Source organism: Denticeps clupeoides, chromosome 10 (genome assembly GCF_900700375.1).
Source record: "Denticeps clupeoides chromosome 10, fDenClu1.1, whole genome shotgun sequence".
NCBI classification, from domain to species: Eukaryota; Metazoa; Chordata; class Actinopteri; order Clupeiformes; family Denticipitidae; genus Denticeps; species Denticeps clupeoides.
In genome coordinates this window covers 22,403,655-22,417,678 of record NC_041716.1, presented here as the reverse complement: position 1 = coordinate 22,417,678, position 14,024 = coordinate 22,403,655, and the positions used below count along the sequence as shown (strand labels likewise).

The window sequence follows — 14,024 nt, the reverse complement described above, 5'->3', positions numbered from 1 at the left end:
TTTGCTCTGATTACTGCTTTACACACTCTTGGCATTCTCTCGATGAGCTTCAAGAGGTCGTCACCTGAAATGCTTCTCCAACAGTCTTGAAGGAGTTCCCAGAGGTGTTTAGCACTTGTTGTTGTGTGTGTGTGTGTGTGTGTGTGTGTGTGTGTGTGTGTGTGTGTGTGTGTGTATATATTGTTATATATTTTCCCTATATTGTCTTTGTCCTTGCATGATGTAAAAATACATTGTGCATCATATTTTTTGGTTTGTGGGTTTTGCTGTCAGTTCCACTACCTTGACAGTTTGCTTTAAATCATTATTTTAGGATTTGGACATAAAAAGAAGAAACCTTAATTAAACTGCTCAGAGTACAGTATACATTAGAACAACTTTTTGATAAATTAGTCATTTTTTGAGCTACAAACAATAAAAAGCACATCTCTAAGCACCAACCAGTCCCTTTAATATTAGATGTGCAGGCCTATGATATGCAACATAAAGTCATGTTGCATCTCTGCAACACCGGCTAGAAATAAATTCACATCTGATCACTGCATACAGACAATTTGAGATTATGTGACAGCAACGGAAACCCGGTTCACAATCATAATCCCCAATAATAATCCTGAGCTACATTCATATACAATAATATAAAATATACAATAATATAAAAAATAATTCATAAAAACACACGTAGGTAAAATAAATGCATTTTGCACTGCCACCTTGCGGCCGTACTTTCCTAAAGAGATTTTGAATGTAATAAACGTCACTAAAACTATAGTTGTAGTAATGCTGACAGGAGTGGTTCATGCGTAAAGCCGGCGTAGAAGTTATCGTCCCTTACCAAACGTGTCCGCTGTAGCTCACCGTCCCGTCACGTCGGAACCCATATTTCCGGACAGTTGTTTCCGGGGACGGGGACCAGCTTGTGTTCGTGGAATATCGTCCGTGTGGATGTGCGCATTGTACACGCTGCAAGATGGACCCCGTCAACAAGGCTGGCCATCTGATGAGCCTCGCTGCGCTACAGCAGTACGATCCCTACATTAATAAACTCCTGGACGTCACCGGCCAGGTCGCACTCTACACGTTTAACTCCAAGGCGAGCGAATGGGTAAGATGGCTGTTGCGAGGCTCACTTGAATGTCGTGTGAAATGGTGGATGAATCGTGTGATCATTACCTTTGGGAACATTTTTCACCAGGAGAAGACAGACATTGAGGGGACGTTGTTTGTGTATGCCAGGTAAGCACTTGTGTTTTTAGTACTAGTGAATGTGATGTGGCTTTTAACCCTTTGTGAGCAGTGTGTGGGGATGGTGCCTTGCTCAGGGCCACCATGGGGGTTCGGAATTTGCTTCCTTACCTGCTACACCGTTAATGAAGTTAGTGGTGGATGTGACATCAGCAGTTTGTTCAGGAATAGTTCTGTGCTGTGTTTCCTTCAGGTCGGCGTCCCCACACCATGGCTTCACCATCATGAATCGGCTTAGCACAGAGAACCTGGTTGAGCCCATCAATAAAGATCTGGAGTTCCAGCTACAGGATCCCTTTCTTCTCTATAGAAATGCAAACTGTGAGTTCTTTCTGCACACATTAATATCGTAATCATTATGGAATTTATTGTTGTGATTCTGGATTTGACTTCATTATATAAATCATATTTACTGGTCAAGGCTCTTGGTACGATATAATACAACATACAGTAGACAGACATGTATGGATCTTAATTACAGACATGAACTAAATACAGATGATTACCTAGACAACACAATATACATTATACTATATACAAGTAGCATTGGATAATATGGCTGTGTATTGGCAAGGATCTCACGATACGATATATCATGATAAATTACGGCACTATATTGCAATATTCTACAGGTCATTGAAAATGCAAAAATCGAGCTGATATACATGATTCTGTGTACGATCTGGGTAGGTCACATCACTTAAATCACCAGACACAGCATAACTCAGAACTGAATTTTGGACTTTTGTATCCAAAAATATCAATATTTGATGGCCCTTGATGGACCATAATTTGCTCAGTGGCGGGATTCGAACCAGCAACCTTCTGATTACGGGGCAGCTTTCTTAACCGCTAGGTCACCACTGCCCCAATACTGAACACTTTGCCCCAAACTTGATACTTGGCTGGTGCTAAGCGACAAATTAATAATTTTAATTTATAACATCGGGTGCTACTTATTAAATGAAATTTGTAGGAAGCGGATCTAATTCGCAAGTACATTGATTTGACGAGGAGATTAGCTTAATTAGTTCATGCTCTTTAATAAATTTGAAGCGTTCTAATCGGTGGTCAGCTATTTGAAGATTATTTTCCATATTAATATCAACAGAGCTATTTGTTGTGCTTTTAATCTTATCTCTATTTATTCGTAACTATTTTAGTATTAAAGAAATTCATAAAATCTTCGCTACTATGATGATATTGAGTGGTAGTATCAGTTTCTTTCTTATTCCTGGTTAGTTTGGCTATAGTGTTACACAGGAATCTGGGATTCTTTTTGTTCTTGTCTATTATCGAGGACCGAGGACGAGCCGCGCTAAGAGTCGTATTATAGTTAAGTAGGCTCTCCTTCCACGCTATTCTGAATACGTTTAATTTACGTTCTAATTTCTATGTTCTTTTCTACGAGATCGAGCGTGTGACCACCTTCATGAGTAGGTCCTGTTATATGTTGGTTAACTCCAACTGAGTCTAATAAAGACAGGACGGCTGTTCTTAGTGAGTCTTCTAATTTATCACAGTGGATGTTAAAGTCACCGACAATTAGGGCTTTATTCACAGATACAACTAAGTTGGAGACAAAATCTGTAAATTCACCAAGAAACTCGGAATAAGGTCCAGGGGGTCTATAAATAATAATCAATTGAATTCATTTATAATTTTTATTTTGTGAGACTACATGAGTTTAGGGCTGAAACGAATATTTGAGGAAAATTCTTTGCCTCGAGGCTTCATTTAATTCATCACCAAAGTCCATCTCTTATCGTATCGCTCCTGCTGGTGCAGCTCCGCAATCATTATTCTACACGGACTGTTTTAACTGATGCGCATTTCAAAGATTTAAGGAGGTGCAGTTTATTGGCGGAAAAGGAAGATACCGTGTGCATAAAAGGCATAAAATGTCTGAAGTGTGGGAGCATTTTATGCTTCGTGGACAACGTATACACTGTAAAACGGACTTGGCTTACCATAAAAGTACTAAAATTTGTCAAAGCTATAGCACCCTAACCGAAATAACCTCCAAGCGACTCGGAGCGCTCTACAAGGTATCTTATTTTTATGATTGCTAACTAACATTAGCGCTTCTTAGAACGTACATGATTTGTAATTATTTGTGTTATGAGTCGAGGTATGATAAGGCATGAGATCTCACTCATGTAATTCATCCCTCCTCCTCTCTCTCACGCACACATTTACTTTTGGGCAAGTTTATAGCATTTGTTGTACATCATGCACTAAGACAAATTCTCTCTCTCTCTTCATGAATTTCACAGAAAGATTGATTAAATGGGCTTAATTCTGGAGCCATAACCCAAAGGTTTTAAGCTTTGATCTAATAAAAGTTTGAATAAAAAACTTTTTGTGAGGAATAACAGCCAATTGCTTGCTCATTTTAAATAACATACTATTGATAGAGTTGCAGCCCTACATGAGTTATATTGGTATGTAGAATCTCAAAAGAGTTAAATCCATGTCCGGGTTTATGAGTAATACTGAGGTTATCATTATAAATGACTGCGACGCCACCTCCTCTTCCAGTTAAGCGAGGTTGGTGTACATAGCTGTATCCAGGAGGACGAGACTCGTTCAATGCAACAAATTCGTAAAACTGTAATCATTTCATTAACACTGAGCATTTTAGGTGTGAGAGATCTAACATTTAATAATCCTGTTCTTATATCGGAGGTGGTGGTGGTGGAAGGTTCAGAATGAACAGACACAGCGTATTTATTCATTTTTATTATTAATCTCTTGTTTTAAGTCAAAGTGAAGTGATGTCAGGGGAGTGCAGACTGAATACAGACCGTTTTTCTGCTTGTTGTAGCAAATCAAATACAGTTCTCAATCTTTAACTTGGCAAGCAACATCCAGGGTGTCTAAATAGTCCCATCAGGCTTATGTGAAATGGAATTTTTAGTTTAATTCAGTTGAATAATAAAAAATTGATGTCATAATGCTGTCAGGGATAATCGTAATCAGTTTGAATCATGAGACCAGTGAAGGTTCACACCTCTAGCGCACCGCTTAGGTGGACATGGAGAGAGGGAATCAGTCCGTCCGAGGGGGCATGCAGCGGAGTAAAGAAAGCAGTAAAACAGGTGCAATGACAGTTAATCGAATTGCGTTGATGTCCCTGTTAGGCTGGTGCAGATCGATACTAAATATTGATACTATCGATACCAAGTTGGCCCACCCGGATAATCACATTTTTTGTTCGACATTCCAATCACATTTACTTGGTATCGGATCGAAAATGAAACCAATGGTATTGCACATCCCTAGTCCCTATGATAGACCTTCACTCTCATCTAGTGCTATGCTACTTGCAGTAGCATATTTCAATGTACAGTTATGTTAAAGTTTCTTTATACACAAATTAATACTGGAACGATGTGCAAAAAATGTGAAAATTAAATCTGTCAATTTGCGATTCAGCCCAAACTGGGAGTATTTTTATGGGACATTTTTATTGTGTAAAAATATTGAGACAGTCATAATTTTTTTTTTCTATATTAAATAATTTCTTCTTTGAAATTTGTGTCAATTGATCTGGTGTCTTTCTGTGTATGTGCATGGGGTTGGAAATTTTGTGCTGTAACAATCAGCTTATTCAGCTTCTTTATTCCCATAGGGATACTGTGAGCACACTGGTTGCTTAGCACCCAGCATCTGGGAATAAGTCTGTTGAAGTCTGGCCTTGCTTTTTATGTGCTTAGATAAAGGTTAAATGTTGACGCTATCTTACAGTACATTAACATTAATAACATTAACATCTCTCTCCCCATTCTCTAGTGGGAATCTATAGTATCTGGTTCTATGATAAGACTGACTGCCAACGTATAGCCCAGCTGATGGTAAGGTAAGGCATTTAGAGACATTCTTTACAAATATTTTAACAATTGTGCTGTTATTCCTGTAGATAATGACAAGCAGTGGGCCTATTTCATCAATATTTCAATTAACGTTCATATTTATTCAAAAGGTTGTTTACATTTACAGCATTTATCAGACTCACTTATCCAGAGTGACTTACAATCAGTAGTTACAGGGACAGTCCACCCCTGGAGACACTCAGGGTTAAGTGTCTTGCTCAGGGACACGATGGTAGTAAGAGGGATTTGAACCTGGGTCATCTGGTTTGTAGGCGAGTGTGTTACTCACTAGACTACTACCACCCTGTGGTTGTAGGTTGTGCAAATAAGACTATTATTTTCCACATGGGACCAGTCACTTATTCAACCTCTTTTTAAGGGAGGTAATCAGACTTAAACATTCCAGGCCATATCAGCCTGCATCCCTGAGCTTTTGGAGAAACTGGTGAACCAGCATTTACAGTATATGCCCAGCATATCCTTTACTTGGGTTTTCTGTCAGGTTCTAGATATCTGCTGTTTTTAAAGTGCTTAAAAACAGTGGAGCAATATTCATCAGCCTTATGAAAGTGGATCATCCCCTCTTCCTGGAAAGAAGAGCTTTGGTAGTGAGACTGTGTGGCTTCTTGACTGGGCTTTGGGAGGAGTGGAGCAGAATGGAAGCTTGTGAAGAAGGAGATGCTCTAATGATGTTACCAGCTTTCAGCACATGGTGTTTATGCATGAAGCCATGGTAGATAGCGTTGTGGCCTCGAATCTGGGTCCTGGCTTTATGTTCTTCCAGTTGCAAATCTTCCTTCATTAGGGGTTGTCTGTAGGAATAATTAATTAAATTAATTTTTTTAATTGTCTGATTCCTTCAAACGGAAAAAATGTGTGTTTCAGTATTGTAAAGCAAGAGGCTCTGATGGCTCAGCAAGCTTGTCCTGACTCCGGCATGACCAGCAGGACTAATGGCTGTGTCGACACACAATCCAGAGACATCCTTGAGCTGCTCAACAGAGCTAAAGAGGAGTACCAGAAGGTAATTTCAAATGTACCATCACACTTACAAACATAAAGAAATTGACTATGTGGGATTAAAAGAATTGTCGTTTGTAATCTGCAGAGGATTTAGTTCGATCTCCGGTATTTAATGTACATTTTTGTAGTCTGCAACATCATATACAAATTCATACCAGCCAGTCTAGTCAACACTGTGTAGTTTAAATCAGGCCAATATGTTATTAACTTCCAATAGGCCACAAATATGTTGCCATGAAATTGGGTTGGATGGGTGTGAAGGAAATTGGACCGGCTTGGTTGGGTTTACAGATATCACATGACTGTACAAGAGTTGCACATGATTTGTATCTAAATAATAAAGTACAAGAGTACTGGATTTTGGTTTTAAAAAGCGGTTTAAAACACATCTGTATAAACTGGGGTTCTGCTCTGGTTGAGGATGATGGTTTTAATGAGTTTTTATTGCTTGATTGGATTGTACATTGTCATTTTGAATGTCTAATTGCTCTGTCTTTTTAACCCATGTCATGTGTGCTTGTGTTAATTCTAACATTATAGCCTAACCAGCTCCACATGTTCCAAAGAATTTCTTCATTTATTCACTTCATTAGATCCATTCTGGTGAGACTCCTGACGTCTCTGCAAATGCTGATGCTGGCCAGATACAGGATCAACTGCATGCCACTGTAGATCCTCCTGTTCAAGAGAAGGTAGCCATCAGAAGTGATCAGTAATAGTTTTATTTTAGCATTCATACGTTTGAGAGTGTGTATTACAGGTAAATGAACGGTCAGCAAACACTAACCTTCGGCCTATCGTATAGTTCGGTCTATCTTTTTCCTTTCGGTAATTGGTAAAAATATTTCACATTGTAAATTAGTTTTATTAAATATTCATTTTCAATGAAATTTTCATTTGATTTGCAAATCCGCCAACCTGAATCCACCATTAATACAATCATTTTATTCCCTCAGTTATAGTTTCTATACATAAGTCTATAGGAAGGTTACAAGTTAGTCTAAATGTTCTCTAAAGAAGAAGGTATTAAACTGCCATTTGAAAATACTCAGCGACTGTGCTGTTGAGGGGAAGTTCATCCAACCACCGTGGGGCCAAGACGGAGAAGAGTATAAATTAGTGTCTTCCCCGTCCCTCAGAGATGGAGGGACCAGGCGAGCAGTACTGGAGGCTTGGAGTATATGAGGTGCAGTGCGAGGTGTAATAAGGGCTGTGAGGTAGGATGGTGCTACTCCATGTCTGGCTTTGTAGGCCAGCATCAGTATTTTGAATGTGATATGTGCAGCTACTGGGAGCCAGTGGTGTGGGAGAGTTTAAGAAGGTTGAAAACCTTCGGTCTGCTGCATCAAACCCTTCTTGAAGGGTTACTATAGTCCAGTCGTGAGATTACTAACGACTTCACAAGTATCTGGGTGGCCTGTGTTGATAGAAAAGGGCGGATCCGTCTGATATTGTAGAGAAGGAATCTACACGAGTGGGAAAGACTGGTGATGTGAGTCGAGGAGAGTTGGTTGTCCGTAGTAACTCTGCGTGAAGTTGTAGAAGGAGAGATCTGAGAGTTGTTCAGTTCAAGCGCTCATCAAGGTAAGAAGCAAACCATTTCAATGTTCCAAGTCTCTTCAAGATGGACAGGAGAGTCTAGTGGTTAACTGTGTCAAATGCTTCATGAGATGAGAATAAGAACAGATGCATGTAGCTTCTCAGAAACAGCCAGAGTAGAACGACCTGCTCTGAAGCCTGACTGAATGGGATCTAGGACACAGCGCTCCAGGACGTCTTTAGAAAGAAATGAGAGGAGGGAAACTGGTTTGTAATTGTTGATGTCTGTAGGATCAGCGGTGGGTTTCTTGAGGATTGGAAGAACCCTGGCTGTTTTAAAGGCAGATGGTACATGACCAGATGTAATCGAACCATTTACGACATGAGGAATAAAGGGGATAAAGGTCAGAAGAGATTGGATCCAGTGGACAGGTGGTTGGATTGCCTGTAGATATGATCTGGATGATTTCATCTGATGGAAACTTGGCTAAATTGTCAGCAGTTATTGAAGAGTTTCCAGTTTGGCTTTGTGGAAAGTAGATTTAGCAGAGGTGAGGTTAGTGGAGAAGTTGCGCAGGAGTATCTAATGATGCAGCAGGCCCGGTCAAGCTGTGATTTCCGCTGCTCTTCACTCCTTTCGACTGCTGCACAACGTCTCAGATAGCCTGGGAGCATAGAGGAATATAGAGGACAGGGATGATCCATAGAAAGGGAAAATGAGGAGAGAAGAGTGTTAGTAGCGCTAATGCGAGTGATTTATATAGAGTTTGCAGTAAAAATCTAGTCAACACTATGCTTGTTCATATTTTATCATGCAGTCCCTCCATGATTCCAAGATTTTATTCTGGGATTTTTAAACTCAAAATTTCTTTTGGGTTTACTTTTTTTTTGGACTCTTATACGGCATCAAATAGGCTAGGACCTGGTCATTTCGGATTACTGACCGATTGAAGGCTTTTTTCATTTTTAAAATACCTTTAAACTCTAGATTACTAGTCATTTCTAATGATATTTAAGGGCTTAATTTTGGAAAGTCGAATTTAAGACTTATAGATCCATAGAAACCCTGCCATGCTCCAAATCTAATACCTCGTGCTGCAAGTAGGCGTGGTTTTGTGGCGGAGACAAGACTTGTCATTTTGGCGAGGAGCGGATATTTCTGTGGTAGGCCGGTATACTCCAAATCTCCCCCGTTGTCCAAATTTATATTGCACAGTACTAAGCCCACCTGACTAATGATTATCAGGCTGTTTATATATCTGGTCCCAGGGGCCAACATATTGAATTTCAGTATGTGCATTAAAGGGTTAACCTCAAATACTGGATTACACTATAACATTTCGTACTGTCTTATTTTTTTAATTATCTTTTAATTATTTTTCTAATATTACATCTACCATGTCTATTTACAGACCACACATACTATTGTGAAGCAGATTACAGTGGAGGAGTTGTTTGGAAGCTCTTTATCTAAGGATCCTGTCTCAGCCTGTCCACCTGTCCAAAACACCACTGATTCTTCACCGGGTGAAACTTTTCTTCATGCAAACACATATGTTCCTCAGTCCCCTTCTCTTCAGTCATTACTTGCACCACACCTCACACCAGACTCTGGTGGGACAGACCGACCTCTTGTCCCGGGCCTTGCTCCCCTTCTTCAGGCGGGCAGCTCTATGGAACACCATCCACCATCTGTTTCACCAAGGCTGGTGCCTCAGGCTGTACCTGATGCACTTGGCAGCCTGGGGACTTCTGTCTCGCTTGGCCTAGCAGGACCCCCTCCAACTTCTTACATCACGCCATCCAAGCCAGAAGCCCACCCCCTGTCCATGCCTACACTTGCACCCACTTTCCTGTCTAGTCCACTGGTCACACCTCAGAGCTTCAGAGAGTCTGTCCCCAAACCCCCTGCAGCTTTTGCAGGCATTCCTCCCAACCCTGTCCAGGTCAGTATGTCCTGCTCTCACCAAATTCAACTTTGATTCAGTTACATGACTGGATGTAACCAATGTTTTTTTTTTTTTTTTTTTTTATTCCTACAGCCAAGTAAAGAGACCAATGTCTTTGTTCAGCCACAGAATTTGGTGAAAAACTTCCCAGTATGTCCAGTTATGTTTTATTGTTTTGTGACATGATGTACTTTGATTTACTTTTGATCATGTTTTGTGACATGATGCAGTTGATTTTGCTCTCTTAATTGCAGGTGGTCTCACTGAAGGCGGGGCTGGTCGCAGGCACTGAGCCCTCTGTGCTTCTTTCACCAAGCGCATTTCAAAACTCTGTTACCAAGACAACAGAACCGATAAGGAACCAAGCGCAACCCCCTTCACCGCCTGCTAATTTGGGGCCCGCAGATCAGGGGTCTGCACCCATCAACAGAAACCAGCTACAGGAAATCCTCATCCACCTTATAAAGGTAATACATTTGTGCTCCCCTACACACACACACACACACACACACACACACACACACTGGCTGTTTTACTAGGAACCCATCCCATACACACACACACACTTACAATATTTCTAAAACACATGTGACTGGATTACAGCTGGTTGCAACAAGCTGGCACCACAGAACCAGGTGCCATTCAGCACTGCCCTCTGAAACCCATTCTTGTCTGTGGGATGTACATGTTTTGTGTTTTATGAGAGAATTTATTTAATTTTACAGTCTTTTAAGTCATATGTGTCTAGGATATTCAGAAGTGGGGACAAGTATTTTATTTTCAGTTTTCCTTTTATATTGTGCTTTGTTGGAATGAAATTATAAGTATTTTCTCTGTTGTAATTGTAATTTATTAAATGTTGTAATTTTCCATCTGACAAATGTGAATTTCTTTTTAGCAGTTGAAATGTGCAGGAACCCAGTTTAAGTCTTAAACAGTTGTAAATAGTGGAAGGACTAAAATGAGGTAGAGAACATGAACCGCAGAGAGACTACATTTCAGTTAGCTAATGTGAAAGTCCTCTTTCATTGTTCACCGTTCCATTCTTAATCATTTTCTTTTTCTTAACTCAACAGAATGATGCCAGGTTTCTAAGTGCCATCCATGAAGCCTATGTTCACAGTATCTCCAAAGATCTTGCCAATGTGAAGCTATAGTCTCACTCAGTGGAACAGAACAGTGGCAGATCATGTACAGCAGCTATGATCACTTCATCTCCCCAAGGCACATATCTTTTTTTTTTTTTTTGACTTAAATGAGCTGGATCCAGTTCCATACAGTCCCATAGCTTGGGCCTGCTGGTTTCCACTACTCTCACTGTGTGAGCAACGCTTCCATACCTGTTGTGCAGTTTAAAGCATCCATGGCCTTGCCTCTGTCATTATCTTTTTCCAGTGTACACAGTTTGCTCAGTTTTTGATTGCACTCGTCTTTCATTATTGTTCTTGTGCAAGAAGAACATTGTTGTGAACATTGTGCATATGTTTTAATCGCTACCTTCTGGACTATGCAGTAGTAAATACTGCACTTCACACCTCACCACAGGTTTTACAGAAACAAAATAATCTAATTATTTCAGAATTTTTAGTTATAAAATAGCTTTTGGCTGCATGGGTACATTTGCTTTTACTGTGTATGAATGTGTTTCAGCGTGTATAGTCAGTTATTGTTATGGATAATTGTCATATGTATTTTCTTCTGTTTAAGCAGCTGCTGTTATTGGGTAGTGGTGCTTATTAGGCCTCTGGATGATAATAGAATAGCCCTATCAGTCTCTGGGTGAAATCTCATTAAAATTGTTACTGCTGAACACACAGGCTCTTCAGTCCTCTTTGGGTGGATTATACAGACAGTCTGTTTTAGCTGTGCAATGTAACGTTTGGTAATTAAGTGCTTCTAAATGTATAGAAGCAAGGGGTCATTTCTGATGAACCATGTGCCATATGAAATGAGAAACAGGACTGTTTGCCCTCCTCACTTAAAAGTGCTTTATAGTTTTAGCCTTATCTATCATAATGTAAATAGTTGCAGCGTGTCACTGTTGAAGGACCAGTAATTGCCTTGCAGGGCATCTCATTTGACAATTTTTACAAGCGCAGTAATTGTATTTCCATAGTAATCATAATTAGCAGAGACATCTAAGTGATTATTTATCCTACCTGAAGATGAATTTTTGTTTGTAGAAAATACAAATGTGCGATATCTTGGTTCACTTTTTACCATGCATCATGTATCTTAAAACTTAAATAAACTTTTCTGACATTGTCTCATTTGTAGTTTTCTTTAGCTACACCATATTTTTTAATTAAAAAAATTAATTTGTTAAGTATTACTGCTCTGGGTTGGTTTGTGGTATTGCAGACCATTGCATGCTTTGGTATGGTTGCAAAAGTTTAGATTTTTCCTCAATAATTTCACCCTGGATTGGTGGAATCAAATTTATAGAGCACAATTGAATCTACATTTAAAAGTTTGTATTGATTGTGCCAGCCTAATTAAATCCCTAATACAAGCTTTCCACATGTACTTAAAAAGTCTTATAGGATACCATGAGATTGCTGCTGGGGGGCGGTGTACCAAACGGGCCGGGACCGCCCCTTTCTGTGACGTCACCGAGTCACAGTAGTTCTATGTTAACTTCCAGCTCGAACGTGGTACGCAAGTAGAAGAGCAAAAATATTGATAATATACTGATACCAACTTGGTTTCAATAGTATCAAAAGAAAAAATAAAGACGCACAGGTTCGCCAAATGATCTGACAGTAAATCCCTTCAGGTTTGAGCTATAAATGAGCCACATCCTACAGTTTGTATCGTAACAGCATCTTAAAATATTCTACCCACGCAGTTTCCATTCTGATGTTCTGATAGACTGTATATTTTATAGTTTGTAATGTATATTTTATAGTTTGTAATGTATATGTTGTAGTTTGTAATGTGTATGTTCCAATTTGTATACATTGTAGTTTGTAATGTGTATATGTTATAGTTTGTAATGTGTATGTTGTAGTTTGTATACATTGTAGTTTGTAATGTACATGTTGTAGTTTGTAATGTGTATGTTGTAGTTTGTATACACTGTAGTTTGTAATGTGTATGTTGTAGTTTGTATACACTGTAGTTTGTAATGTGTATGTTGTAGTTTGTAATGTGTATGTTGTAGTTTGTATACACTGTAGTTTGTAATGTGTATGTTGTAGTTTGTATGCACTGTAGTTTGTAATGTGTATGTTGTAGTTTGTATACATTGTAGTTTGTAATGTGTATGTTGTAGTTTGTATACACTGTAGTTTGTAATGTCTATGTGTATGTTGCAGTTTGTAATGTGTATGTTGTAGTTTGTATACACTGTAGTTTGTAATGTGTATGTTGTAGTTTGTATACATTGTAGTTTGTAATGTGTATGTTGTAGTTTGTAATGTGTATGTTGTAGTTTGTATACATTGTAGTTTGTAATGTGTATGTTGTAGTTTGTATACACTGTAGTTTGTAATGTGTATGTTGCAGTTTGTATACATTGTAGTTTGTAATGTGTATGTTGCAGTTTGTATACATTGTAGTTTGTAATGTGTATGTTGTAGTTTGTAATGTGTATGTTGCAGTTTGTAATGTGTATGTTGTAGTTTGTATACATTGTAGTTTGTAATGTGTATGTTGCAGTTTGTAATGTGTATGTTGCAGTTTGTATACATTGTAGTTTGTAATGTGTATGTTGTAGTTTGTAATGTGTATGTTGTAGTTTGTATACACTGTAGTTTGTAATGTGTATGTTGTAGTTTGTATACATTGTAGTTTGTAATGTGTATGTTGTAGTTTGTATACATTGTAGTTTGTAATGTGTATGTTGCAGTTTGTAATGTGTATGTTGCAGTTTGTATACATTGTAGTTTGTAATGTGTATGTTGTAGTTTGTAATGTGTATGTTGTAGTTTGTATACACTGTAGTTTGTAATGTGTATGTTGTAGTTTGTATACATTGTAGTTTGTAATGTGTATGTTGTAGTTTGTATACACTGTAGTTTGTAATGTGTATGTTGTAGTTTGTATACACTGTAGTTTGTAATGTGTATGTTGTAGTTTGTAATGTGTATGTTGTAGTTTGTATACATTGTAGTTTGTAATGTGTATGTTGTAGTTTGTATACACTGTAGTTTGTAATGTGTATGTTGTAGTTTGTATACATTGTAGTTTGTAATGTGTATGTTGTAGTTTGTATACACTGTAGTTTGTAATGTGTATGTTGTAGTTTGTATACACTGTAGTTTGTAATGTGTATGTTGTAGTTTGTAATACAAGTTTTACTAGACTGTTAGTGCTGCAGGTTTTAACCACCCAGTACAGTCTGATGGCGATGTTGCGTATCCGTACTCTTCTGTAACTGCAAATCTGCTCT

The 14,024-nt window shown here is 38.6% G+C and overlaps 1 protein-coding gene across 1 annotated transcript; it reads left to right on the top strand.

Annotated features, from left to right (window-relative positions):
• The first annotated feature begins 923 nt into the window (after positions 1-923).
• dcp1a (decapping mRNA 1A) lies at positions 924-11,441 on the top strand. Its single transcript, XM_028993890.1, has 10 exons — positions 924-1,105; positions 1,196-1,236; positions 1,439-1,566; positions 5,041-5,107; positions 6,006-6,144; positions 6,737-6,835; positions 9,095-9,628; positions 9,725-9,781; positions 9,886-10,098; positions 10,708-11,441. The coding sequence occupies exons 1-10, from the start codon at positions 971-973 to the stop codon at positions 10,786-10,788; spliced, it is 1,494 nt and encodes a 497-aa protein (XP_028849723.1). The 5' UTR covers positions 924-970; the 3' UTR covers positions 10,789-11,441.
• Positions 11,442-14,024: the final 2,583 nt, after the last annotated feature.